We start from the raw sequence: 25091 nt of genomic DNA on the forward strand, positions 1-25091 counted from the left end.
GGTCCCCCCGTGTGGTTCTGGGATTTTTGCTCACCGTTCTTGTGATCATTTTGACCCCACGGGGTGAGATCGTGCGTGGAGCCCCAGATCGAGGGAGATTATCAGTGGTCTTGTATGTCTTCCATTTCCTAATAATTGCTCCCACAGTTGATTTCTTCAAACCAAGCTGCTTACCTATTGCAGATTCAGTCTTCCCAGCCTGGTGCAGGTCTACAATTTTGTTTCTGGTGTCCTTTGACAGCTCTTTGGTCTTGGCCATAGTGGAGTTTGGAGTGTGACTGTTTGAGGTTGTGGACAGGTGTCTTTTATACTGATAACAAGTTCAAACAGGTGCCATTAATACAGGTAACGAGTGGAGGACAGAGGAGCCTCTTAAAGAAGAAGTTAAAGGTCTGTGAGAGCCAGAAATCTTGCTTGTTTGTAGGTGACCAAATACTTATTTTCCACCATAATTTGCAAATAAATTCATAAAAAATCCTACAATGTGATTTTCTGGATTTTTTTCTTCTCAATTTGACTGTCATAGTTGACGTGTATCTATGATGAAAATTATCCAGGCAGGGCTGTATCCAGGCAGTCCGCTTTGCGTCGTACAGAAGAACAGCACTTAGCAGTGGTATATTGGCCAAATACCACACCTCCTGGGCCCTTATTATTTAATTATACCTCAGTGGGACTGAAACGTAGAAGAACTCCTTTCTTCTCTGACTTCCTGTTTACTTGGGTTGTTCGTGGCAGTCAGTTTGCCTAGTTTCGCTGATCTTCATCCTATGTGTAGCAAGAAATCACGTTGAATCGCACTCAGTGCAGTCTATCAAAACTACCAACAGATCTACAGAGATGTTGCGCCTAGGATGCGATCAATGGATTGTTATTGGACGAAAGATATTTGCCCCGCCCAAAGCAGAAACTCTGATTGGATACTGTAAACAATAGTCTGCGGTATTCATTTCTCATTGGCCGTATGATATTTCTTTCTGTTGGACTGATTAACAACAACATAAGGTTAAACGCTGTCGGGATGGATGCAGGTAGGAAAACAATGATTTAACGTTTTTGTATTTTGGCCAGCCTCTGAACAAAAGCAAGCCTCATGTAGCGAGCTATGTTTCATACAGGATTCCAATGTGTACATCAGTTGAGGTTTAACGTTACATCTATTGTTGAATGTGAATCAAATAGTCAATAGCTAGCTAGCTAGCCAGTTACGTTGGCTATTAACCAGTCATTGCTATCAACCCATCCAGACAGACAGCCTAAACTATTCTGGTCTAGCTAACCAAGCAGTCAGTGTATTTTAAACTGAAAACAACAAACGAACGTGAAGGCTACTTTCTGTCCTTGACATCGGTTAGCTAGCAGAACTGGGTCCATGACTTCCAAGAAAAGTCGTTTCTGGCGTCTACGCCAATGTAAACTAACGTTATTGTTCAACAGTGTCACTAGCTATATAGATATCTACCAACAACTGCTGAAAGGATGGTCTCATAACTAGCAAGCCAAATATATTTGCAATGTCATTCTCTGTCGCAATCCCATCCTAGGCTATCTAGCCAAGCCAGCTAGCTAACTAGTTCAGCTGTCAAACTGCATTGAGTGAGTCTGTTTTGCAGTGCTGAAAGTGCTTGAACCAAAGCTAATAGCCCTAATGTTATTTAAATCAATATACAATGAACTGTCACAGTGGTCATTTGTATAAAGATGACAAAGTCAGATCATGAATGATTTCTTGTTCAAATATGGCTCCCTGGTGTGTGTGTGTGTGTGTGTGTGTCTGTAATCTATGTAGCAAGGTGTTCAAATGTACTTATATATTTCAGCTACTCTCACATACGACACACTTCGCTTTGGAGAGTTTGAAGATTTTCCAGAGACCTCGGAGCCTGTGTGGATCTTGGGGAAAGAATTCAACGCACTCACAGGTAACTGGAGACAGCAGATCAGCGAGGTGGTGTCAATGTTGTGTGTTTTATCCTTGCTACATTACTGTGAAATATGGAATGATTCCATTAGTCAAAATGTAAATGCAGAAGTATAGGCCTATAGAACAAACACATAGGCTTAGCTACAGTACATAGATGGTACGTAAAGGCATACTGCAAGCAGCAAAAGGCTAGTCTGAGTCCCAGTCTTTTTAGCTAACCTTCCACTCCATGTCATTTGCCAAAGAGACTGCCCTTGCAGCAATCTCAACGTTCAATATGCAGCTGGATTTACGGCGCAGTTTCTGATTGGCAGTTGGAAACAACATTTTAAAATTTTCCATGACAACATTAATATAGAATTACAACTTAAAGAACAACAGTAACCTGCTGCGGTCATTCCCTCATGAGAAGGCAGTGTCAATTCAAGATCATGTTGTTCGAAGTGGCTAGAGAGGATGCCATCTCCCGAGTGGCGCAGTGGTCTAAGGCACTGCATTGCAGTGCTAGCTGTGCCACTAGAGATCCTGGTTCGAATCCAGGCTCTGTCGTAGCCGGCCGCGACCGGGAGACCCATGGGGCGGCGCTCAATTGGCCCAGCGTCGTCCAGGGTAGGGGAGGGAATGGCCGGCAGGGATGTAGCTCAGTTGGGTTCGATTCCAGTATGGAAAAAAATAAAATAAAAATGTAAGTCACTCTGGATAAGAGCGTCTGCTAAATGACTAAAATGTAGTGAGAGAGAGAAATAATGATACGGAAATTAGCCTACATGATTCAAATGAGCTAAGTTTGCTTCAGTTGCATCTCATTAATGAGTGGAAAGAAACGCAAAAACTGGCACCTGTCATCATTCCTCACACTTGCTAATCATCATGACTTTGACATTTTGTTATGCCCATTTCAGTTATTTTCCTCTCTATTGTTAAGATGGAGTCCTGACAGGGTACACGGGATACTTTCTGAATTGACATTCGTTTTTTTTTTTCAAACTGCCCCCGTAGCCTAATTCTTTAAAATGTTTCATTTAATTGAGTCTGACAGAAGCTTAATGTTGTTGTTTTTTATTGTGGGCATGAAGATATTTCAACATCATGTCGAGACGATAAAAGGCTACTCTCGTCACTCGTGATTGGCTGCCGAATGTATAGGCGTCCCCATAGGCCGAATGTATAGGCGTCCCCATAGGCCGAATGTTTAAATTGAGGAAATGTGGTCATAATTATTATTTTAGCTATCCACCGTGGACGTCCGTCCTAATGAAAAGGCTCCCCATCCTGCGGCTGTGAGCTGCTGGACAGCACACTGGCACTTTTATGCGTTTTATGGATGAGAAAGTGAACTTGCAATTTCCAAAAAGGAGCTCAGTGGGGAATCAGGGATTGCCTGCTTTGCGATCTGTTGCCTACATCAACAGCCAAGGTTTCATTAAAAAGGCCTAGGCACTATACTTTTGTTATTGCACATTTTAATTAAACTGACAAAGATCTGGCTTGCATAGCACAGGTGTTGGTCACCTAAACTCACTGCAGTAAGCCAGGCCTAATGTACACTGAGTGTACAAAACAGTGTACAAACAACTGCTCTTTCCATGAAAGACTGGCCAGGTGAATCCAGGTGAAAGCTATGATCCCTTACTGATGTCACCTGTTAAATCCACTCCAATCAGTGTAGATGAAGGGGGAGGAGACGGGTTAAAGAAGGATTTTCAAGACTTGAGACAATTGAGACATGGATTGTGTATGTGTGCCATTCAGAGGGTGAATGGGCAAGACAAAATATTTAAGTGCTTTTGAACAGGGGTATGGTAGTAGGCCCAGGCGCACCGGTTTGTGTCAAGAACTGCAATGCATTTGGGTTTTTCATGCTCAATATTAGGAAGGTGTTCTTAATGTTTTGCACACTCGGTGTATAGGCTAGCATACGAATGGTAGATTAATATCCCAGCCTATGAATTAACTTCTGATTTACACAACTCTGTATTCACTGTTCCCTTGCACAACCCATGCATCTCCACCTGGCTCTCTCTTCCATCCTCTCTCTATTCCTCTTGAACCAGTAGCCTAGCCCAGTAGCCTAGCCCAGTAGCCTAGCCCAGTAGCCTAGCACAGTAGCCTAGCACAGTAGCCTAGCCCAATGCGTGTCCCAGAAGTAACAATATATTCTGAACAAAAATATCAACACAACATGCAACAATTTTCAAAGATTCGGTTCATACAACATGCAACAATTTCAAAGATACAGTTCATATAAGGAAATCAGTCAATTGAAATAAATTAGTTAGGCCCTAATCTATGGATTTCACATGACTGGGAATACAGATTTGCATCTGTTGGTCACAGATAACTTTTTTTTTAAAGGTAGGGCCGTGAATCAGAAGACCAGTCAGTGTCTGGTGTGACCACCATTTGCCTCATGCAGGGTGACACATCTCCTTCGCAAAGAGTTGATCAGGCTGTTGATTGTGGCCTGTGGAATGTTGTCCCACTCCTCTTCAATGGCTGTGCGAAGTTGCTGAGATATTGGCAGGAACTGGAACACGCTGTCGTATACTTCGATCCAGAGCATCCCAAACATGCTCAATGACTGACATGTCAGTGAAGTGTGCACGCCATGGAAGAACTGGGACATTTTCAGCTTTCAGGAGTGTGTATAAATCTTAGGGCTGTGCATTATCATGCTGAAACATGAGGTGATGGCGGCGGATGAATGGCACGACAATAGGGCCTCAGGATCTCGTCACGGTATCTCAGAATGCCCAATGTTAGAATATTTCCAATCAAATGTATGAATTAAGTTAGAAAGTTTTCCTATCAGTCTAATTTGCATAAACATTGTGATTTGAATGATAGCTGTGAGGGTTATTGAATCAGGATCAAATCCTCTGATCTTCTCGAGATTGCCGAAAGGCCAGTCTCTTTTTGGCAAATGACACCAAGTGCCAAGGAGTGGCATGGAATAGCTGAATAGAGACGGCAACCAGGCTAACAGAAGGCATCGCTTCTTAGCTAACTCATTGTCTTTGTTTATCTAGAAAGGGATGACATTCTTTCAGACGTCACTTCACGATTATGGTTCACCTACAGAAAAAACTTCCCACCCATTGGTGAGTAGCCCAAACCTACTATAGCAGGCCACAGAATAGACCCCTGGTACTGCAGTAGCATAGCTAGCATTTTGATTGTAATGCCAATAAGATTAGCCTATCAGGTGCAGATTGTTTCAATGTGTTCCAGGAGGGACAGGGCCTACGTCCGACACAGGCTGGGGATGCATGCTGCGATGTGGACAGATGATCCTAGGCGAGGCCCTGGTCTGCAGGCATCTAGGCCGAGGTATGGATGACTGCTTTACTAATTATTTACCGTAATCTGTTCCCTGAAGCATACAGCTAGTGGTAATGCTTTCAACATTAGCTTCTATTATTCAAGATGTACTGCACCGAACGATCTCTGGCACTGTGTGGTACAGATCTCTTATTGCACTGTAGTAAGTACACTGTTCAATGGAGCACTTGTTTCACATAGCAAACTATAATGGTGTTTCTGTTATGCAGACTGGAGATGGGTGAGAGACCAGCCTCAGAGAGATGAGTACATCAGTATCCTCAACGCCTTCCTTGACAAGAAAGACAGCTACTATTCTTTACATCAGATTGGTAAATACTGACATGTAATTCATTATAACAACATCTTTATTGGGATGACAGCATCGGTATAACAACATCTTTATTGGGATGACAGCATCGACATAACAACATCTTTATTAGGATGACAGCATCAGTATAACAACATCTTTATTGGGATGACAGCATCAGTATAACAACATCTTTATTAGGATGACAGCATCAGTATAACAACATCTTTATTGGGATGACAGCATCGGTATAACAACATCTTTATTGGGATGACAGCATTGGTATAACAACATCTTTATTAGGATGACAGCATCGGTATAACAACATCTTTATTGGGATGACAGCATCAGTATAACAACATCTTTATTGGGATGACACTAACAGCAGTTGTCTGTCTGTCTGTCTGTCTGTCTGTGTACTGCAGCCCAGATGGGAGTCGGGGAGGGGAAGCCTATAGGTCAGTGGTACGGACCAAACACAGTGGCACAGGTACTGAAGTAAGTAGCGTGACCTCATCACTTAGTCTCTAGATGATCATTTAGTTACTAGATAATGACTGTACACTTTCGGCCTGATTTAAGACTAGTCCTGGATAAAAAAAAATCATGCTCAATTAAGAATTAGTCCAGGACTAGTCTTAATCTATGTCAGGAAATCAGTCCCTTAGTTTTTAGATGATGACTGTAAACACTAACTGTGTTGAATATCGTCCGTCTCCCCCCCAGGAAACTAACTGTGTTGAATATCGTCCGTCTCCCCCCCAGGAAACTAACTGTGTTGAATATCGTCCGTCTCCCCCCAGGAAACTAACTTTGTTGAATATCGTCCGTCTCCCCCCAGGAAACTAACTTGTTGAATATCGTCCGTCTCCCCCAGGAAACTAACTGTGTTGAATATCGTCTGTCTCCCCCAGGAAACTAACTGTGTTGAATATCGTCCGTCTCCCCCCAGGAAACTAACTGTGTTGAATATCGTCCGTCTCCCCCAGGAAACTAACTGTGTTGAATATCGTCCGTCTCCCCCCAGGAAACTAACTGTTGAATATCGTCCGTCTCCCCCCAGGAAACTAACTGTGTTGAATATCGTCCGTCTCCCCCCCAGGAAACTAACTGTGTTGAATATCGTCCGTCTCCCCCAGGAAACTAACTGTGTTGAATATCGTCCGTCTCCCCCAGGAAACTAACTGTGTTGAATATCGTCCGTCTCCCCCCAGGAAACTAACTGTGTTGAATATCGTCCGTCTCCCCCCCAGGAAACTAACTGTGTTGAATATCGTCCGTCTCCCCCCAGGAAACTAACTGTGTTGAATATCGTCCGTCTCCCCCAGGAAACTAACTGTGTTGAATATCGTCCGTCTCCCCCAGGAAACTAACTGTGTTGAATATCGTCCGTCTCCCCCCAGGAAACTAACTGTGTTGAATATCGTCCGTCTCCCCCAGGAAACTAACTGTGTTGAATATCGTCCGTCTCCCCCAGGAAACTAACTGTGTTGAATATCGTCCGTCTCCCCCCAGGAAACTAACTGTGTTGAATATCGTCCGTCTCCCCCCCGGGAAACTAACTGTGTTGAATATCGTCCGTCTCCCCCCAGGAAACTAACTGTGTTGAATATCGTCCGTCTCCCCCAGGAAACTAACTGTGTTGAATATCGTCCGTCTCCCCCCAGGAAACTAACTGTGTTGAATATCGTCCGTCTCCCCCCCGGGAAACTAACTGTGTTGAATATCGTCCGTCTCCCCCCCAGGAAACTAACTGTGTTGAATATCGTCCGTCTCCCCCCCAGGAAACTAACTGTGTTGAATATCGTCCGTCTCCCCCCAGGAAACTAACTGTGTTGAATATCGTCCGTCTCCCCCCAGGAAACTAACTGTGTTGAATATCGTCCGTCTCCCCCCCAGGAAACTAACTGTGTTGAATATCGTCCGTCTCCCCCCAGGAAACTAACTGTGTTGAATATCGTCCGTCTCCCCCAGGAAACTAACTGTGTTGAATATCGTCCGTCTCCCCCAGGAAACTAACTGTGTTGAATATCGTCCGTCTCCCCCCAGGAAACTAACTGTGTTGAATATCGTCCGTCTCCCCCCAGGAAACTAACTGTGTTGAATATCGTCCGTCTCCCCAGGAAACTAACTGTGTTGAATATCGTCCGTCTCCCCCAGGAAACTAACTGTGTTGAATATCGTCCGTCTCCCCCCAGGAAACTAACTGTGTTGAATATCGTCCGTCTCCCCCAGGAAACTAACTGTGTTGAATATCGTCCGTCTCCCCCAGGAAACTAACTGTGTTGAATATCGTCCGTCTCCCCCCAGGAAACTAACTGTGTTGAATATCGTCCGTCTCCCCCAGGAAACTAACTGTGTTGAATATCGTCCGTCTCCCCCCCAGGAAACTAACTGTGTTGAATATCGTCCGTCTCCCCCAGGAAACTAACTGTTGAATATCGTCCGTCTCCCCCCCAGGAAACTAACTGTGTTGAATATCGTCCGTCTCCCCCCCAGGAAACTAACTGTGTTGAATATCGTCCGTCTCCCCCAGGAAACTAACTGTGTTGAATATCGTCCGTCTCCCCCCAGGAAACTAACTGTGTTGAATATCGTCCGTCTCCCCCCAGGAAACTAACTGTGTTGAATATCGTCCGTCTTCCCCCCAGGAAACTAACTGTGTTGAATATCGTCCGTCTTCCCCCCCAGGAAACTAACTGTGTTGAATATCGTCCGTCTCCCCCAGGAAACTAACTGTGTTGAATATCATCCGTCTCCCCCAGGAAACTAACTGTGTTGAATATCGTCCGTCTCCCCCAGGAAACTAACTGTGTTGAATATCGTCCGTCTCCCCCAGGAAACTAACTGTGTTGAATATCGTCCGCTCTCCCCCCCAGGAAACTAACTGTGTTGAATATCGTCCGTCTCCCCCCAGGAAACTAACTGTGTTGAATATCGTCCGTCTCCCCCCAGGAAACTAACTGTGTTGAATATCGTCCGTCTCCCCCCAGGAAACTAACTGTGTTGAATATCGTCCGTCTCCCCCCAGGAAACTAACTGTGTTGAATATCGTCCGTCTCCCCCCAGGAAACTAACTGTGTTGAATATCGTCTGTCTCCCCCCAGGAAACTAACTGTGTTGAATATCGTCCGTCTCCCCCAGGAAACTAACTGTGTTGAATATCGTCCGTCTCCCCCAGGAAACTAACTGTGTTGAATATCGTCCGTCTCCCCCCAGGAAACTAACTGTGTTGAATATCGTCCGTCTCCCCCCAGGAAACTAACTGTGTTGAATATCGTCCGTCTCCCCCAGGAAACTAACTGTGTTGAATATCGTCCGTCTCCCCCCAGGAAACTAACTGTGTTGAATATCGTCCGTCTCCCCCAGGAAACTAACTGTGTTGAATATCGTCCGTCTCCCCCAGGAAACTAACTGTGTTGAATATCGTCCGTCTCCCCCAGGAAACTAACTGTGTTGAATATCGTCCGTCTCCCCCCAGGAAACTAACTGTGTTGAATATCGTCCGTCTCCCCCCCAGGAAACTAACTGTGTTGAATATCGTCCGTCTCCCCCCAGGAAACTAACTGTGTTGAATATCGTCCGTCTCCCCCAGGAAACTAACTGTGTTGAATATCGTCCGTCTCCCCCAGGAAACTAACTGTGTTGAATATCGTCCGTCTCCCCCAGGAAACTAACTGTGTTGAATATCGTCCGTCTCCCCCAGGAAACTAACTGTGTTGAATATCGTCCGTCTCCCCCAGGGAAACTAACTGTGTTGAATATCGTCCGTCTCCCCCCAGGAAACTAACTGTGTTGAATATCGTCCGTCTCCCCCAGGAAACTAACTGTGTTGAATATCGTCCCTCTCCCCCCAGGAAACTAACTGTGTTGAATATCGTCCGTCTCCCCCCAGGAAACTAACTGTGTTGAATATCGTCCGTCTTCCCCCAGGAAACTAACTGTGTTGAATATCGTCCGTCTCCCCCCAGGAAACTAACTGTGTTGAATATCGTCCGTCTCCCCCAGGAAACTAACTGTGTTGAATATCGTCCGTCTCCCCCAGGAAACTAACTGTGTTGAATATCGTCCGTCTCCCCACCAGGAAACTAACTGTGTTGAATATCGTCCGTCTCCCCCCAGGAAACTAACTGTGTTGAATATCGTCCGTCTCCCCCAGGAAACTAACTGTGTTGAATATCGTCCGTCTCCCCCCAGGAAACTAACTGTTGAATATCGTCCGTCTCCCCCCAGGAAACTAACTGTGTTGAATATCGTCCGTCTCCCCCAGGAAACTAACTGTGTTGAATATCGTCCGTCTCCCCCCAGGAAACTAACTGTTGAATATCGTCCGTCTCCCCCCAGGAAACTAACTGTGTTGAATATCGTCCGTCTCCCCCCCAGGAAACTAACTGTGTTGAATATCGTCCGTCTCCCCCAGGAAACTAACTGTGTTGAATATCGTCCGTCTCCCCCCCAGGAAACTAACTGTGTTGAATATCGTCCGTCTCCCCCCCCAGGAAGCTAACTGTGTTTGACTCGTGGAGTCGCCTGGCGGTACATGTTGCTATGGACAACACTGTGGTGATGGAGGAGATCAGTGAGTAGTGAACATCAGTCATAATACTTCCTGATTACCACAATGCCTCATCACTGTATAGAACATGTGGTTAAAGAGGGGGGCATCAGGCATGGTACTTGATTAACACAATGCCTCATCAATGTATAGAACATGTGGTTAAAGAGGGGGGCATCAGTCATAATACTGATTACCACAATGCCTCATCACTGTATAGAACATGTGGTTAAAGAGGGGGGCATCAGTCATAATACTTCATGATTACCACAATGCCTCATCAATGTATAGAACATGTGGTTAAAGAGGGGGGCATCAGTCATGGTACTTCAGGATTAACACTATGCCTCATAAATGTATAGAACATACACTGAGTGTACAAAACATTCTATGACATAGACTGACCAGGTGAATCCAGGTGAAAGTTACGATCCCTTATTGATGTCACTTGTTCAATCCACTTCAATCAGTGTAGATTAAGGGGGAGGAGACAGGTTAAATAATTATTTTTAAGCCTTGAGACAATTGACATGGATTGTGTATGTGAGCCATTCAGAGGGTGAATGGGCAAGACAAAATATTTAAGTGTATTTGAACAGGGTATGGTAGTAGGTGCCAGGTGCACCGGTTTGTGTCAAGAACTGCAACTCTGCTGGGTTTTTCACACTCAACAGTTTCCTGAGTGTATCAACAATGGTCCACCACCCAAAGGACATCCAGCCAACTGTGGGAAGCATTGGAGTCAACATGGGCCAGCATCCCTGTGGAACGCTTTCGACACCTTGTAGAGTCCATGGCCCCGACGAATTGAGGCTCTTCTGAGGGCAAAAGGGGGTGCAACTCAATATTAGGAAGGAGTTCCTAATGTTTTGTACACTCAGTGTATGCCGTTAAAGAGGGGGGCATCAGTCATGGTACTTCCAGGGGTGTATTGCTGCCGTAGCGTTGAGGACCGGTGCTCCCTCACCTTTTTCAATTTGAGAATACACGGAGCTGGTAAAAACTATTTCTGGGAAAATTTATTCTGATAAATTCTATTTAATTACCACGTAAATGCCATGAAAAACGATAGAATGACAAAACGAATAAATATGTGTAGCAGCCTAGAGGTACGTGGTCTCTTCCCTGTCTTCTCTCTGGTGGGAGGCCCAGCAGAGGCTTAACCTCTTGGCCAATCAGAACGTAAAACAAAACAAAAAAAAATCTATATTCACCGTGTCTGCCTTGATGTTCGTTAAAAACAGCAATTCAATGAGATTAAAATGCATAGGCTATTCCCGTGAAACTGATTGAGAGCGATCAAATGATTGGCGTGCAGATGCAGTTTCACTGGCAAAACGTGAATTATCATTCACGATTGACAGTGATGGCCCATTTTGAAATTAGGTATGCCTAACTTGGTGTTTTGAGGGTATTTAAATATATATATATATAATCTTGAGACAATATGTGTGGGTATAGGCATATGTTGCAATTGGAGGATCCATTTTATGCATATTCTATATAATGATAGGCTATTCAATAGGCTACTTCTGTCTGGACAAACGGAGGAAATTATGACTCATTTACATTTCATTTTTTAGCGCTCCCTCACGTAAGACCCACTGGGTACGCTCCCATCTCCCACACCACTGGGTACGCTCCCTCTCCCACACCACTGGGTACGCTCCCTCTCCCACACCACTGGGTACGCTCCCTCTCCCACACCACTGGGTACGCTCCCTCTCCCACACCACTGGGTACGCTCCCTCTCCCACACCACTGGGTACGCTCCCTCTCCCACACCACTGGGTACGCTCCCTCTCCCACACCACTGGGTACGCTCCCTCTCCCACACCACTGGGTACGCTCCCTCTCCCACACCACTGGGTACGCTCCCTCTCCCACACCACTGGGTACGCTCCCTCTCCCACACCACTGGGTACTTCATGATTTAAAGAGGAAGGGGCATCAACTGTTACTCATGACGTTAACATAGTCCAGGTAACCCAAGGGATCTTGTGGACCACCTATGGACCAGTCTTCACCATAATAATAGATGGGTGACAGGCTACTGACATTATGAGATGAGTGAGTCCCCCCCTGTAGCTCAGTTGGTAGAGCATGGCGCTTGTAACGTGGAGGGGTTGAAAAAAAAAAACGCGTTATAATGACTCCAATCTAAGTGTGTGTAAACTTCCGACGTTCAACCGTACGTTGTGTTCTTCTCCCCAGAGCGGCTGTGTATGCCCTGGCTGGACTACGGTGGAGCAGCGTGTGCGGAGACCCAGGGGGGGATGCCGAAGCATAACGGCTGCCTGGAAGGGGCCTGTGCCCTGGCTGAGGAGGAGACGACACTCTGGAAGCCTCTGGTGCTTCTCATCCCTCTCAGGCTGGGCCTGAGCGATATCAACAAGGCCTACATTGAGACGCTGAAGGTGGGACAGAGGCGTGTTCACCAACCATACCAAAATAATGCACAATTTGCATTGAATTGAATTGAAATGTAGACACGGACAGTTTGGTTGCTAAATGACCAGAACATCACCTGGTACTATTTAAAGGCTCAACCATTGTCAAGTGCCTCTTTTTAAATGACCTCTCTTTCTGTTTCTCCTCTTCACAGCAATGCTTCCAGCTGCCCCAGTGCCTTGGTGTCATCGGAGGGAAACCCAACAGTGCCCATTACTTCATAGGCTATGTTGGTATGTTCTGTACACTAACATTACTTCATAGGCTATGCTGGCATGTTCTGTACACTAACCACACATCTGAAGAAAGATAATTTGCTTATGAAAAAGCCTTAAAACACAATTGCTTACTAGCGCCTGAATCGTTCAGCTACAAACAAACACTGTACAGTCTTGTCATTTGCTTAACATATTTTTGATATCCAGCTCAAAGACAGTCGATGTATACACTGAGTATACCAAACATTAGGAACACCTTCCTAATATTGAGTTGCACCCCCCCCCCCCCTTAAAAATCCTTCTTTAACCTGTCTCCTCCCTTTCCATCTACACTGATTTGAAGTGGATTTAACAATTGAAAAATAAAATAAAAAGATAATGTAAGTCGCTCTGGATAAGAGCGTCTGCTAAATGACTAAATGTCTCCTGCTGCTAAGTAGAGCATGTTGTCCTCCATTTCCCCTCCCCCAGGAGATGAGCTTATCTACCTGGACCCCCACACCACCCAGCCTGCAGTAGAGCCTTGTGAGGACAGCCAGGTCCCTGACCACACCTACCACTCTCAGCACCCGCCCTGCCGCATGCACATCTGTGAAATAGACCCCTCCATCGCAGTGGTAAGAGAACCAGAGGTGGGGCCTATGTGGGTTTTAGATCAAAGAAGGTAGAACAATACTTTAGCTCGCAGGTACAACTCGATTTTTCTGGGTGACCTAAACTCAGCTCCATGACTGAAATAAATCGATAATAAGAAGATTGTGGGAGCTGTTTTGTTAAGACTTCAGTGCAGCTTTTGACATTATCGATTATTATCTGCTGCTGAAAAAAAAAAACATCTGTTATGGCTTTACATCCTCTGCTATATTGTGGATTGAGAGTTACCTGTCTAACAGAACACAGAGGGTGTTCTTTAATGGAAGCCTCTCCAACATAATCCAGGTAGAGTCGGGCATACCCCAGGGCAGCTGTCTATGCACCTTTTTCTATTTTCACTAATAACCTACCACTAGCATTGAGACTCAACATTATACAGGTCGGCTACCACAGCCAGACTTAACATAGAGCTGCAGTCAATTTTAGAATCGGTGGGAAGTAATAAACTAGTCCTAAATATATCAAAAGCATTGTATTTGGGACAAATCATTCGCTAAACCCTAAACCTCATCTAAATCTTATAATAAAATGTGACAATTGAACTAGTTGAGGACACTAAACTGCTTGGTGAAACCCTAGATTGTAAACTGACATGGTCAAAATGTATTGATGCAACAGTAGCTAAGATGGGGAGAGGTCTGTCTGGGATAAAGTCTGCTCTGCTTTCGTGACATCAATCAACTGAAGTCCTACAGGCGTTAGTTTTATCCCACCTGGACTACTGCCCAGTTATATGTGACCGACCGGCTCGATTCGGTCTTATGTAGCAAAATTTGAAATTGTGTTTTTTACATTGGATAAAAGTAGAGACTCAGAGGTAGAACATTGTATATCATACACTACAGTTGAGGAACAATGGGAAAGTAATTCTGCTTTGAAAGTTGATAAAAATTGCCCTTGAATGTTTTGGTACACCTAGTGGAGAGCTCTTCTTTGTCTACACCCATTCAGCATCGTTCACACCCTCTAAAGCCTTAGCCCCACCCATCTCTTTAATGTTAGGCTATGTTCTAAACAACCAGAGATTTCAAGACTAAAGGCTGGTTTATACTACGGGTGCCAGAGTGTGCTCAGAGTTCATAAACTCGGAGCATTGTCAGATTGTCCGTTCGTAAATTCAGAGCGTTTCGCTCTCGGAGCGTTCATAGCGCACACTGGACGCTCTGGCCGAGGAGTAAGGTTGATCCAAGCGTCCTGTCCTAACAGCAGCAGCCAAGCACCCAAGCTAACTGGCTAACGTTGGCTAGCTTGCTAGCTACTTCCAGACACAAATGAGAGAACAGCTCACTCTGACCATTTTACTCGCCCTAGCAGAGCTGGTTAGGCTGTTTTTATGTTATCCAGAACGTTGGTGACTGCAACTGTGCTGCTGGCAACAATTTAATTAAGCTTTTTTGCCAACATTTACTGACACCGGCCATATTCAACGGGTATTGAGCGTTCATCAATTTGTCAGTTATTCTGCGCTCTGGCACACTCAGACGAGAGTTCTCTGAAATCGGAGTAGATAGCCAGAGCGAATTTACCAACTACGTCTAGCGACAGTTGTCGCAGTGACATCATGAACATTCTATTGAAATGGTTACTTGCATAGTAGTGGAGTCTTTTGTTTAGACATGTAGCTAGCTAAACAATTAACCATAATCCCAACTCATAACGTTACTACCCTCAATGAATCTGTAGGTAGCTAACCGACCAGGTTCAATGTTAGCTAGCTAACATTAGGCTATAATAATAATAATAATATGCCATTTAGCATAATTTTTACAAGCGCCGTGCTCTACCAGCTGAGCTACAGAGGACGACTATAACTAGCAATGCAAATGGCTCTGAGATACGAATAATATAACTACACAGATCATAAACGTAACGTTAGTTAGCTAGGTAACAGTACACTTTAACTTAAAATGAAAACAACTTTTTGACTAAATTAGAAACTTGTAATATCTGAAAATGTAGCTGGCTAGACTCTCTTACCCGTTTACATGGATGGACGCTTCTCCCTCTTTGTCACAGATGCCATGGTTGCCCTTAGTTTGAAGATGTAATCCGGAGACAGGTGTTTTATACAACAGCCTTCTGTGTGTTCTCTTTTCGACTCCGTCTGCATATTTGCCTGAATTTTCTCCATCTCCTTAGCTATCATACTCTAATTCCACTGATTTCAAAACTCGGTCCTCCAGAAAGTGGAGAGCAACACTTATGTAGTTCTACTATGTGATATCTTTCAAAAAAGCCAAGTTAGAAAGGATTACCTACACATACTGACCAGCTCGTGGTATAGACAGAAGCGTGCTACATGGCAGACCAGTCCGAACTCATCTCTCGGCATGTCCAGCCCACTCATTATCTCAGCCAATCATGGCTAGCGGGAAGGTTGCTGTCTTTTTCAAATCAAAACCAAATCAAATTTATTGGTCACATACACATGGTTAGCAGATGTTATTGCGAGTGTAGCGAAATGCTTGTGCTTCTAGGTCTGACAGTGCAGCAATATCTAGTATTTTTTTAATGTAAGAAGTAATACATAAAAAAACAAAATACTGCAAAGTTTCCTAAGGACTAGAAGCGAGGCAGCCCTCTCTGTCGGTGCCATCTATCTATTTATGTGGCTAAACCAACTAGGTTCGTGATTTAACCATTTTATTCGTATTTACAGATCGCATACAAGTTTGTTATTAAGGCACATTAAAGTTTACATGTTCCAGAAGGCATTTCTGCCAAAAAACGCATTGATTAAAATAAAATAAAAATTACATTCAAATGGCTCTCCTATGAAGTAGTGACGTGACGTGCGACATACGCCTAGTTTCCTGAAACGAGTCACACATGGTAAAGTGCCACAAAGAAGAACATAGTCAAATTACAGTTGGGCCAGCTGTGCACAGCTGTGTACACAGAGGGCTAATATCAATAACATGTCAATCTATCCTGCCTCAAAGTAGAGGAGAGATTGACTGCATCATTACTTGTCTGTGAGAGGTATTGGTGTGTTGAAAGCACCAAACTGTCTGTTCAAACAGCTAACACCCATACATACCCCACAAGACATGCCACCAGGGGTCTCTTCACAGTCCAAGTCCAGAACAGACATCAAGTAACTCAAGCGAGCAGTAAAATCAGATTTAAAAAAAAACATAACTCAAGGCACAACGTGGACAGTGAAGAGACACCAACTCACACACTAACGCAAGCACTCTAGACACACATTGTAATGTTGTGGTATTGTGGATTTTATATTGTACATTTGTAATAGAGTAGTAATGTCTTTGTATGATGTAATGTTTAATTTACAGTGTAGGCTGTTATGTTGTGCTGTAACTGTTTTAACCATGTTTGGACCCCAGGAAGAGCTAATGGGGATCCTAATAAATACTAAATGATAGCATTAGCAAAAGCTCATTCTGCTGAACACTATTTGAAGTGAATGGCTAAATGCCTCTACGTTGGTTATTTATGATTCCAGTTCGATAGATGTGTTCTATTTTGCTGTAACAGATTTGTTTTAACACAGTAAAGCAGACATCCTACAGTTGTCCTGTTTTCTGATGTTTACCAGGGTTTTTTCTGCAGAACGGAGGACGACTTTGATGACTGGTGTATGCGCATCCGTAAGGTACGTTACGCTGTTTCTTCTCTATGCGGTACAAATACTGAGGTTAAAGAAAAAAATCCACCCAAAACCACTCATTCCTTTACTTTACATTTTTAAATAACACTATGTGAGGACAATATGTTTTGTGAACAAATGTTTCATTTTGGCATTATAATAAGGTTGGTAGCAACATGGAAAATCGTTGTGGAAATCTGTTGCAGCCCAAGTCGACTACAAAATCCACAATGCAATGCTCTCTCTATGGGCTGGCTAGCTAGCTAGCAACCGTAGCTACACACAATAATACCAAAGACAATATCAGCATGTAAAGTAGCTAGTTAGCTGAAAATCTCCTAAACAAACTACACTGTCAATTTGGTCTACAAGCTCACCATGTTCAACCTGCAGATCAATGTGCCTGGAAAACGTTGCCTATGCTACGTCAATGGGCCGTGCGGTGCATTCTGGGCGATTCTGGGACAAGGAGTGAATGGGAGTCAATTGGGAGCTAGCAAAACATTTTTTTTTTTAAGCACGAATTTCATCAACAAGAAGTACAACATTACAAATCTTTAAATATTGCAAAAAATAATGATCAATGGCTCATTCGAGAGAAGACATTCTGCCGAGTTATGACATCGGCCAGTATTGAAATCTGACATGTTATGATAGACGTTTTCGCGATCTTAAAGTAATATTCCCGATCTTAAAGTCGTATTCCCATTTAACTTCCAGTGTCATGAGAGCGACTTTATCACAGTGCTACGTCATACCGGCCAGATTGACTCTGCACCGGTACCCCCCTGTATATATAGCCTCCCTACTGTTATTTTATTTTACTTCTGCTCTTTTTTTCTCAACACTTTTTTTGTTGTTGTTTTATTTTTACTTTTTTTGTTAAAAATAAATGCACTGTTGGTTAAGGGCTTATAACCAATAACTCAGATAAACATGAAATGACAGAACATCAGATGCATAAAAACAATATAATATTTTAAAAAATGGGTGAACCTTTCCTTTTTAAGAATTCACCTTGACACACAACTGAACTTCTGATCCGTTAGGAGTTAGTCCCTATTCCTCTGGACCCCAGGAAGACTAGTGGTTTCTAAGGCGTCAGCTAACGGGGATCTAAATAAAGAATGTGGTAGTTCTGCTGTGCTTCAGTTAGCCAGGCCCTTCGAGCATTGGGTCCTATGGTGCTGAGTGTACTGACTGTCCTGTCCCCCAGTTGTCCCACACTAGAGGAGGCCTGCCCATGTTTGAGCTAGTAGACCGTCAACCATCACACTTCGCCTCCTCTGTAGACGTGCTCAACCTCACGACTGGTAAATATCAAACACTTCTGTCTACAGTCTCTTGACCTGTGGGGGGGTCGGGGGAAAGGGATATTGTGATTTATTTCTCTTTACAGATGAGGCTGGGATTCAGTCAGAGGTGCGTTGTGGACATTGCACTACCGACAAAGCGCCTTTTAAAGGCAATTTCCCTGACGTTTGCAGAGATCGCACTCACGGTAAAAAAAACTGCAGACGTTGGCTCAAGTGGACGTTACATTTAAATGTCGAGAGCTGTGTGCTAAACTACAACTCACCTTTGCTTGAATCCTGAATCTGGATCTGTGATTTAATTATGTTGAGGACAAGATAATGTGATGTATCTTTACAGACTATACACGTGTTAAGACATTGATGTGATAATGTTGCTAAATACTAATTTCTCACTCCCTCTCCCCTGTAGATTTCTCAGATAGGTTGGAGCGGTTCTTTGATTCTGAGGATGAAGAGTTTGAGATCCTGTCCCTGTGATGAACAGGAGGAATACAGTTATTTTCCGTCCTGGCAGAACCCCAACGATTATTCTCTGGATCAGAAGGGAAGCCGTTAGGGGACAGGAGATGACTGGTGACATCACTAACCAGTCTGGCACCGATGGTGTAGTGATGTCACGGTCGCCTTCTGAGCAGCCACTTACTGCTCTCTGTGTCCAATGAGGAGACTCCTTGCTAGGAGGTGGTACTAGGTAGCAGGAGCTCAGGACACATTTTTGAGTTTCAGTCCTATGTGCATCTTCACATTGTCTCCATTTAAGTCTTAACACTTTAAATATTTACTTTAAGTCTGAGGTGTCAAACTCATTCCATGGAGGGCCGAGAGTCTGCAGGTTTTTTTGAATTAAGACCTAGACAACCAGGTGAGGGGGAGTTCCTTATTAATTAGTGACCTTAATTCGTCAGTCAAGTACAAGGGTGAAGCGAAAACCCGCAGACGCTCGGCCCTCTGTGGAATGAGTTTGACACGTGCACTTTAAGTGATATGGTGCCTTCCCCTCTCCTAAAAGCTGAATTACCATAACACACTACGGTGTTGTCAGGAACTTGGTTTACTCTGTACACTTGGCTTATGTCACTACCTGGATTAACTGATGTAAATTGTAAACCAAAAAGTGCTTGAGTGTAATTTGCAGACAAAGTAGATTGCTTGTATTATAATCTGTTCATTTAGAGCACCGTTGTCATGTCTAAAAATATATCTGTACAGAACACTGACTCATTTTAAGATGATTTATTTACTCTAACACAAAGAAAGATGAATGGACAGATGGATGGAAATGTTAATGAAAATACAATTTAAAAAGTTACAGCTTGGACATTTCATTTAGTCGTTTTGGGCTGATTTGAAATAGTTGATTATATCGACTTAAATATCACGCGCCAACTTAAATATTGTACAACCTATATTGCATCTTCATATTCAAGTATTTTCCCTTCTCTGACCCCTTCTCTTCTATTTTCTTCTTCTCTCCTCTTCTTCTCTTCTTCTTTCCTTCTTCTCTTCTTCTTTCCTTCTTCTCTTCTTCTTCTCTTCTCTTCTTCTTCTCTTCTCTTCTCTCCTCTCCTCTTCTTGTTCTTCTTCTCCTCTTCTTCTCTTCTTATCTTCTTCTCTCCTCTTCTCTTCTTCTCCTCTTCTCTCCTCTTCTCCTTCTTCTCTCCTCTTCTCCTTCTTCTTCTTTTTCAGTGCACAGGCACTGTCAGATGGAATCAAGGCCAGTGTGTGATCTTTCTCTTAAGAGGATAAATTATATCTAGGCTTCCTGCTCCTCAGACACCAGGGTCATGTTAATTAGGCACCAAACAGGAAAAACAGGGAGGGATTACCTAGACTTGTCCAATAAGAAACACTTTTTATTTTTCTGTTACAGTGTGCGATAATGAAAACGACCCAGGTAGCTCGATAGGGCTCATTCTCTGCTGCATTGATGGAGTTTCCACTGTGGCTCTTAACGTCTGTGTGCACATGTTCAATGTTCCTGGGAGAAGAAAGACGTACGACCCTACGGATATCCACCTGATCTACAGTAGGACATAATTCAGCCTTTTGCTTGTGCTGTGTTGAATTAAGAAATGGGTGGGTTCATTAGTACACACACTGTAGCAAAACTTGAGGGCTTCTTATTGGACAAGTTCAAATAGTACCACCCCGTTTCGCTTTCGGTTTTAATCCCTTCTGTACCTACTGACCACAACCCAAATCTCCCCAGAGCCTCTTACCTGCCAGTTGACAGAGGGGGTCCTTCCTCGGCTGTTCAAACTTCTGCTGCGTGGCCTTCCGGAAGACGCTGGTCTCATATCTCTCTGTCCCAAACTGGCCCCCCGCTGGGCCGCCTCGGAGAGGTTGAATCTGAAGGAAATCACCAGGTCTGGCTTGGGCGTCAGGCTTCATACACCCGTCCAGACTCAAACTCTGCAGACAGACTGTAACAGCTGTTGGTTACCACACATCAGTTGAGTTACTTGACTCTTTAGCATAGCCCTGGATCTAACTACAGTAGCACTGTGCTGGTGAACGCCACAGGATACAACATGTACCGTTATGTAGAACAGAAACGCGCAGGCTTGGCGCTGGTGAAGGCCGCTCCAGAGAAGGTGTGTGTCTATATTAAAGACGTCTTTCAGTGATTTTTGAACTTTTACTGTTGAAAAAGCGATATCCCAAGTATAAATACAGTAAAGTACACACACTAAAGGGTAAAAAATATATTTTTTTGACAATTGCAAACTTCAAAAAAGGAGTAGGGCATTCAAGGAGTTGGTCTGATGGGAATCCGTGATGTCATCAGCCCCCCCACCTTTCTAGAGGAGCAGTAGAGAACAAAAGAGGAACGGCCCACTTGTGATGTCATGACATACCGGGACCACCTATTGAGATGTTCCTTTTGTTAAGAAAATCAGCTGTTAAATGAGGTGAGGAGGAGACTGGAGTAGGACTTTAAGGAACTCACAGGCTTGGCGCTGGTGAAGGCCGCTCCAGAGACTCACAGGCTTGGCGCTGGTGAAGGCCGCTCCAGAGAAGGCGTGTCTGTCGAGCACCAGACTGATGCACTGCTCAAACTCCTCCCTGGGGATAAAGGAGTAGTCATTATCTCTGTCAGACCCACATTCACAACCCACCCACAACATCTAATGACCTTATTACAGGAAGGCAGCTCATCATAACACAATCCATTCTGATGTGATCTTAGCCATTGAATGGTCAATGCCTCTCTGTGTGTGTGTGTGTGTGTGTGTGTGTGTGTGTACAGTGCATTCAGAAAGTATTCAGACCCCTTGACTTTTTCCCTTTGTTACGTTACAGCCTTATTCTAAAATTGATTTTAAAAAATTATCATCCTCAGCAATCTGCACACAATACCCCATAATGACAAAGCGAAAACAGGTTTTTAGACATTTCTGCACATAAAAAAACAAACAAAAAAAACACACCTTACTTACATAAGTATTCAGACCCTTTGCTATGAGACTCGAAATTGAACTCTGGTGCATTCTGTTTCCATTGATCATCCTTGAGATGTTTCTACAACTTGATTGGAGTCTACCTGTGGTAAATTCAAATGATTGGACATGATTTGGAAAGGTACACACCTGTCTATATAAGGTCCTACAGTTGAAAGTGCATGTCAGAGCAGAAACCAAACCATGAGGTCGAAGGAATTGTCCGTAGAGCTCCGAGACAGGATTGCGCTTGCAGTTTGCCAAAAGGCACCTAAAGACTCTCAGACCATGAGAAACAAAATTCTCTGGTCTGATGAAACCAAGATTCAACTCTTTGGCCTAAATGCCAAGCGTCACGTCTGGAGGAAACCTGGCACCATCCCTACGGTGAAGCATGGTGGTGGCAACAACATGCTGTGGGGATGTTTTTCAGCGGCAGGGACTGGGAGACTAGTCGGGATGGAGGCAAAGATGAACAGAGCAAAGTACAGAGAGATCCTTGATGAAAACCTACTCCAGAGTGCTTAGGACCTCAGACTGAGGCGAAGATTCACCTTCCAACAGGACAACGACCCTAAGCACACAGCCAAGACAACGCAGGAGTGGCTTCGGGACAAGTCTCTGAATGTCCTTGAGTGGCCCAGCCAGAGCCCAGACTTGAACCCGATCCAACATCTCTGGAGAGACCTGAAAATAGCTGTGCAGCAACGCTCCCCATCCAACCTGACAGAGCTTGAGAGGATCTGCAGAGAAGAATGGGAGAAACTCACCAAATACAGTGTGCTAAGCTTGTAGCGTCATACCCAAGAAGACTCGAGGCTGTAATCGCTGCCAAAGGTGCTACAACAAAGTACTGAGTAAAGGGTCTGAATGCTTATGTAAATGTGATATTTCAGTTTATATTTTATTATAAATTAGCACACATTTCTAAAAACCTGTTTTTGATTTGTCATTATGGGGTATTGTGTGTAGATTGATTAGGATTATTATTTTTTAAATCAATTTTAGAATAAGGCTGTAACCTAACAAAATGTGGAAAAAGACAAGGGGTCTGAATACTTTCTGAAGGCACTGTATATAAAATAGGTATTTGTACCGAACCGTTCGGTACGGGACCTCTGTTCGGTCCGCACTGTGAAACCGAATGAATACATAAAAAAATTAAAACCACTAGGCCTATAAGCTATGCCTACACTGCGTTGTCTCATATGCCAGAAATAATCATGTACAGTCGTGGTCAAAAGTTTTGAGAATGACACAAATATTAATTTTCACAAAGTCTGCTGCCTCAGTTTTTATGATGGCAATTTGCATATACTCCAGAATGTTATGAAGAGTGATCAGATGAATTGCAATTAATTGCAAAGTCCCTCTTTGCCATGAAAATGAACTTAATCCCCCCAAAAAACATTTCCACTGCATTTCAGCCCTGCCACAAAAGGACCAGCTGACATCATGTAAGTGATTCTCTCGTTAACACAGGTGAGAGTGTTGAGGACAAGGCTGGAGATCACTCTGTCATGCTGATTGAGTTAGAATAACAGACTGGAAGCTTTAAAAGGAGGGTGGTGCTTGAAATCATTGTTCTTCCTCTGTTAACCATGGTTACCTGCAAGGAAACACGTGCCGTCATCATTGCTTTGCACAAAAAGGGCTTCACAGGCAAGGATATTGCTGCTAGTAAGATTGCGCCTAAATCAACCATTTATCGGATCATCAAGAACTTCAAGGAGAGAGGTTCAATTGTTGGGAAGAAGGCTTCAGGACGCCCAAGAAAGTCCAGCAAGCGCCAGGACCGTCTTCTAAAGTTGATTCAGCTGCGGGATCGGGGCACCACCAGTGCAGAGCTTGCTCAGGAATGGCAGCAGGCAGGTGTGAGAGCATCTTCACGCACAGTGAGGCAAAGACTTTTGGAGGATGGCCTGGTGTCAAGAAGGGCAGCGAGGAAGCCACTTCTCTCCAGGAAAAACATCAGGGACAGACTGATATTCTGATATTCTGAAAAAGGTACAGGGATTGGACTGCTGAGGACTGGGGTAAAGTCATTTTCGCTGATGAATCCCCTTTCCAATTGTTTGGGGCATCCAGAAAAAAGCTTTGTCCGGAGAAGACCAGGTGAGCGCTACCATCAGTCCTGTGTCATGCCAACAGTAAAGCATCCTGAGACCATTCATGTGTGGGGTTGCTTCTCAGCCAAGGGAGTGGGCTCACTCACAATTTTGCCTAAGAACACAGCCATGAATAAAGAATGGTACCAACACATCCTCTGAGAGCAACTTCTCCCAACCATCCAAGAACAGTTTGGTGACGAACAATGCCTTTTCCAGCATGATGGAGCACCTTGCCATAAGGCAAAAGTGATAACTAAGTGGCTCGGGGAACAAAACATCGACATTTTGGGTCCATGGCCAGGAAACTCCCCAGACCTTAATCCCATTGAGAACTTGTGGTCAAACCTCAAGAGTCGGGTGGACAAACAAAAACCCACAAATTCTGACAAACTCCAAGCATTTTCTGAGACATGTTCACAACATTATAGCATAGGCCTATACAATGTCTGAGTTTAAAAAGAGGCAAAATGTCTGAGACACGTTCACAACATTATAGCATAGGCCTATACAATGTCTGAGCCATTCAAGCCTTAAAGTTGAGACACGTTCACAACATTATAGCATAGGCCTATACAATGTCTGAGACATGTTCACAACATTATAGGGCAATGTCTGAGACATGTTCACAACATTATAGCATAGGCCTATACAATGTCTGAGCCATGTTCACAACATTATAGCATAGGCCTATACAATGTCTGAGACACGTTCACAACATTATAGCATAGGCCTATACAATGTCTGAGACATGTTCACAACATTATAGCATAGGCCTATACAATGTCTGAGACATGTTCACAACATTATAGCATAGGCCTATACAATGTCTGAGCCATGTTCACAACATTATAGCATAGGCCTATACAATGTCTGAGCCATGTTTACATATTGATTACACACGCATATTGCTCTTTATTCTAGTGTTGAGTAATCGTGTGTTTTCATTTAAGAAAATACAAAGTGTTGTTATTCCTGATTCTGCTGTCATTAGGCATTATATGACTCCTGATCATTTATGGAATCAGGAATACCAACACTATGTATTGTATTAAAGGTGCACTATACAGAAATCGCTCCTTGTTGCTGAAATGGGAGACCTGTCTGCTTGTCAGGCATTGTTCAGGGCTTAAATACCCCACCGCATTGATGCCCAATGAGCTATTACCTGGCTGCTTGTCAGG

The 25091-nt window shown here is 43.9% G+C and overlaps 1 protein-coding gene across 2 annotated transcripts; it reads left to right on the top strand.

The window, feature by feature from the left end:
* The first annotated feature begins 933 nt into the window (after nucleotides 1–933).
* On the top strand, nucleotides 934–19226 carry LOC121577114 (cysteine protease ATG4B). 2 transcript variants are annotated; one of them, XM_045223584.1, is made up of 14 exons: nucleotides 934–1031; nucleotides 1821–1922; nucleotides 4954–5025; nucleotides 5156–5254; nucleotides 5476–5577; nucleotides 5981–6053; nucleotides 10055–10134; nucleotides 12325–12527; nucleotides 12716–12794; nucleotides 13251–13396; nucleotides 16993–17049; nucleotides 18260–18356; nucleotides 18443–18544; nucleotides 18769–19226. In XM_045223584.1, exons 1-14 carry the CDS (start codon nucleotides 965–967, stop codon nucleotides 18834–18836), a joined length of 1347 nt encoding a protein of 448 aa, XP_045079519.1. In that variant the 5' UTR covers nucleotides 934–964; the 3' UTR covers nucleotides 18837–19226. The 2 variants fall into 2 exon arrangements, with proteins under 2 accessions (XP_045079519.1, XP_045079520.1); XM_045223585.1 differs by lacking the exon at nucleotides 18443–18544.
* The last annotated feature ends 5865 nt before the right edge of the window (nucleotides 19227–25091 follow it).

This window comes from Coregonus clupeaformis, chromosome 11 (genome assembly GCF_020615455.1).
Source record: "Coregonus clupeaformis isolate EN_2021a chromosome 11, ASM2061545v1, whole genome shotgun sequence".
Lineage (NCBI taxonomy): Eukaryota > Metazoa > Chordata > Actinopteri > Salmoniformes > Salmonidae > Coregonus > Coregonus clupeaformis.

Excerpts from the sequence above, each read along its gene's own strand:
- LOC121577114 (XM_045223584.1), top strand. The coding sequence starts at position 965 with ATGATATTTCTTTCTGTTGGACTGATTAACAACAACATAAGGTTAAAC. Across the intron at positions 1,923-4,953 it reads AGAATTCAACGCACTCACAG|AAAGGGATGACATTCTTTCA; the intron begins GTAACTGGAGAC and ends TTGTTTATCTAG. Across the intron at positions 5,255-5,475 it reads CTGCAGGCATCTAGGCCGAG|ACTGGAGATGGGTGAGAGAC; the intron begins GTATGGATGACT and ends TCTGTTATGCAG.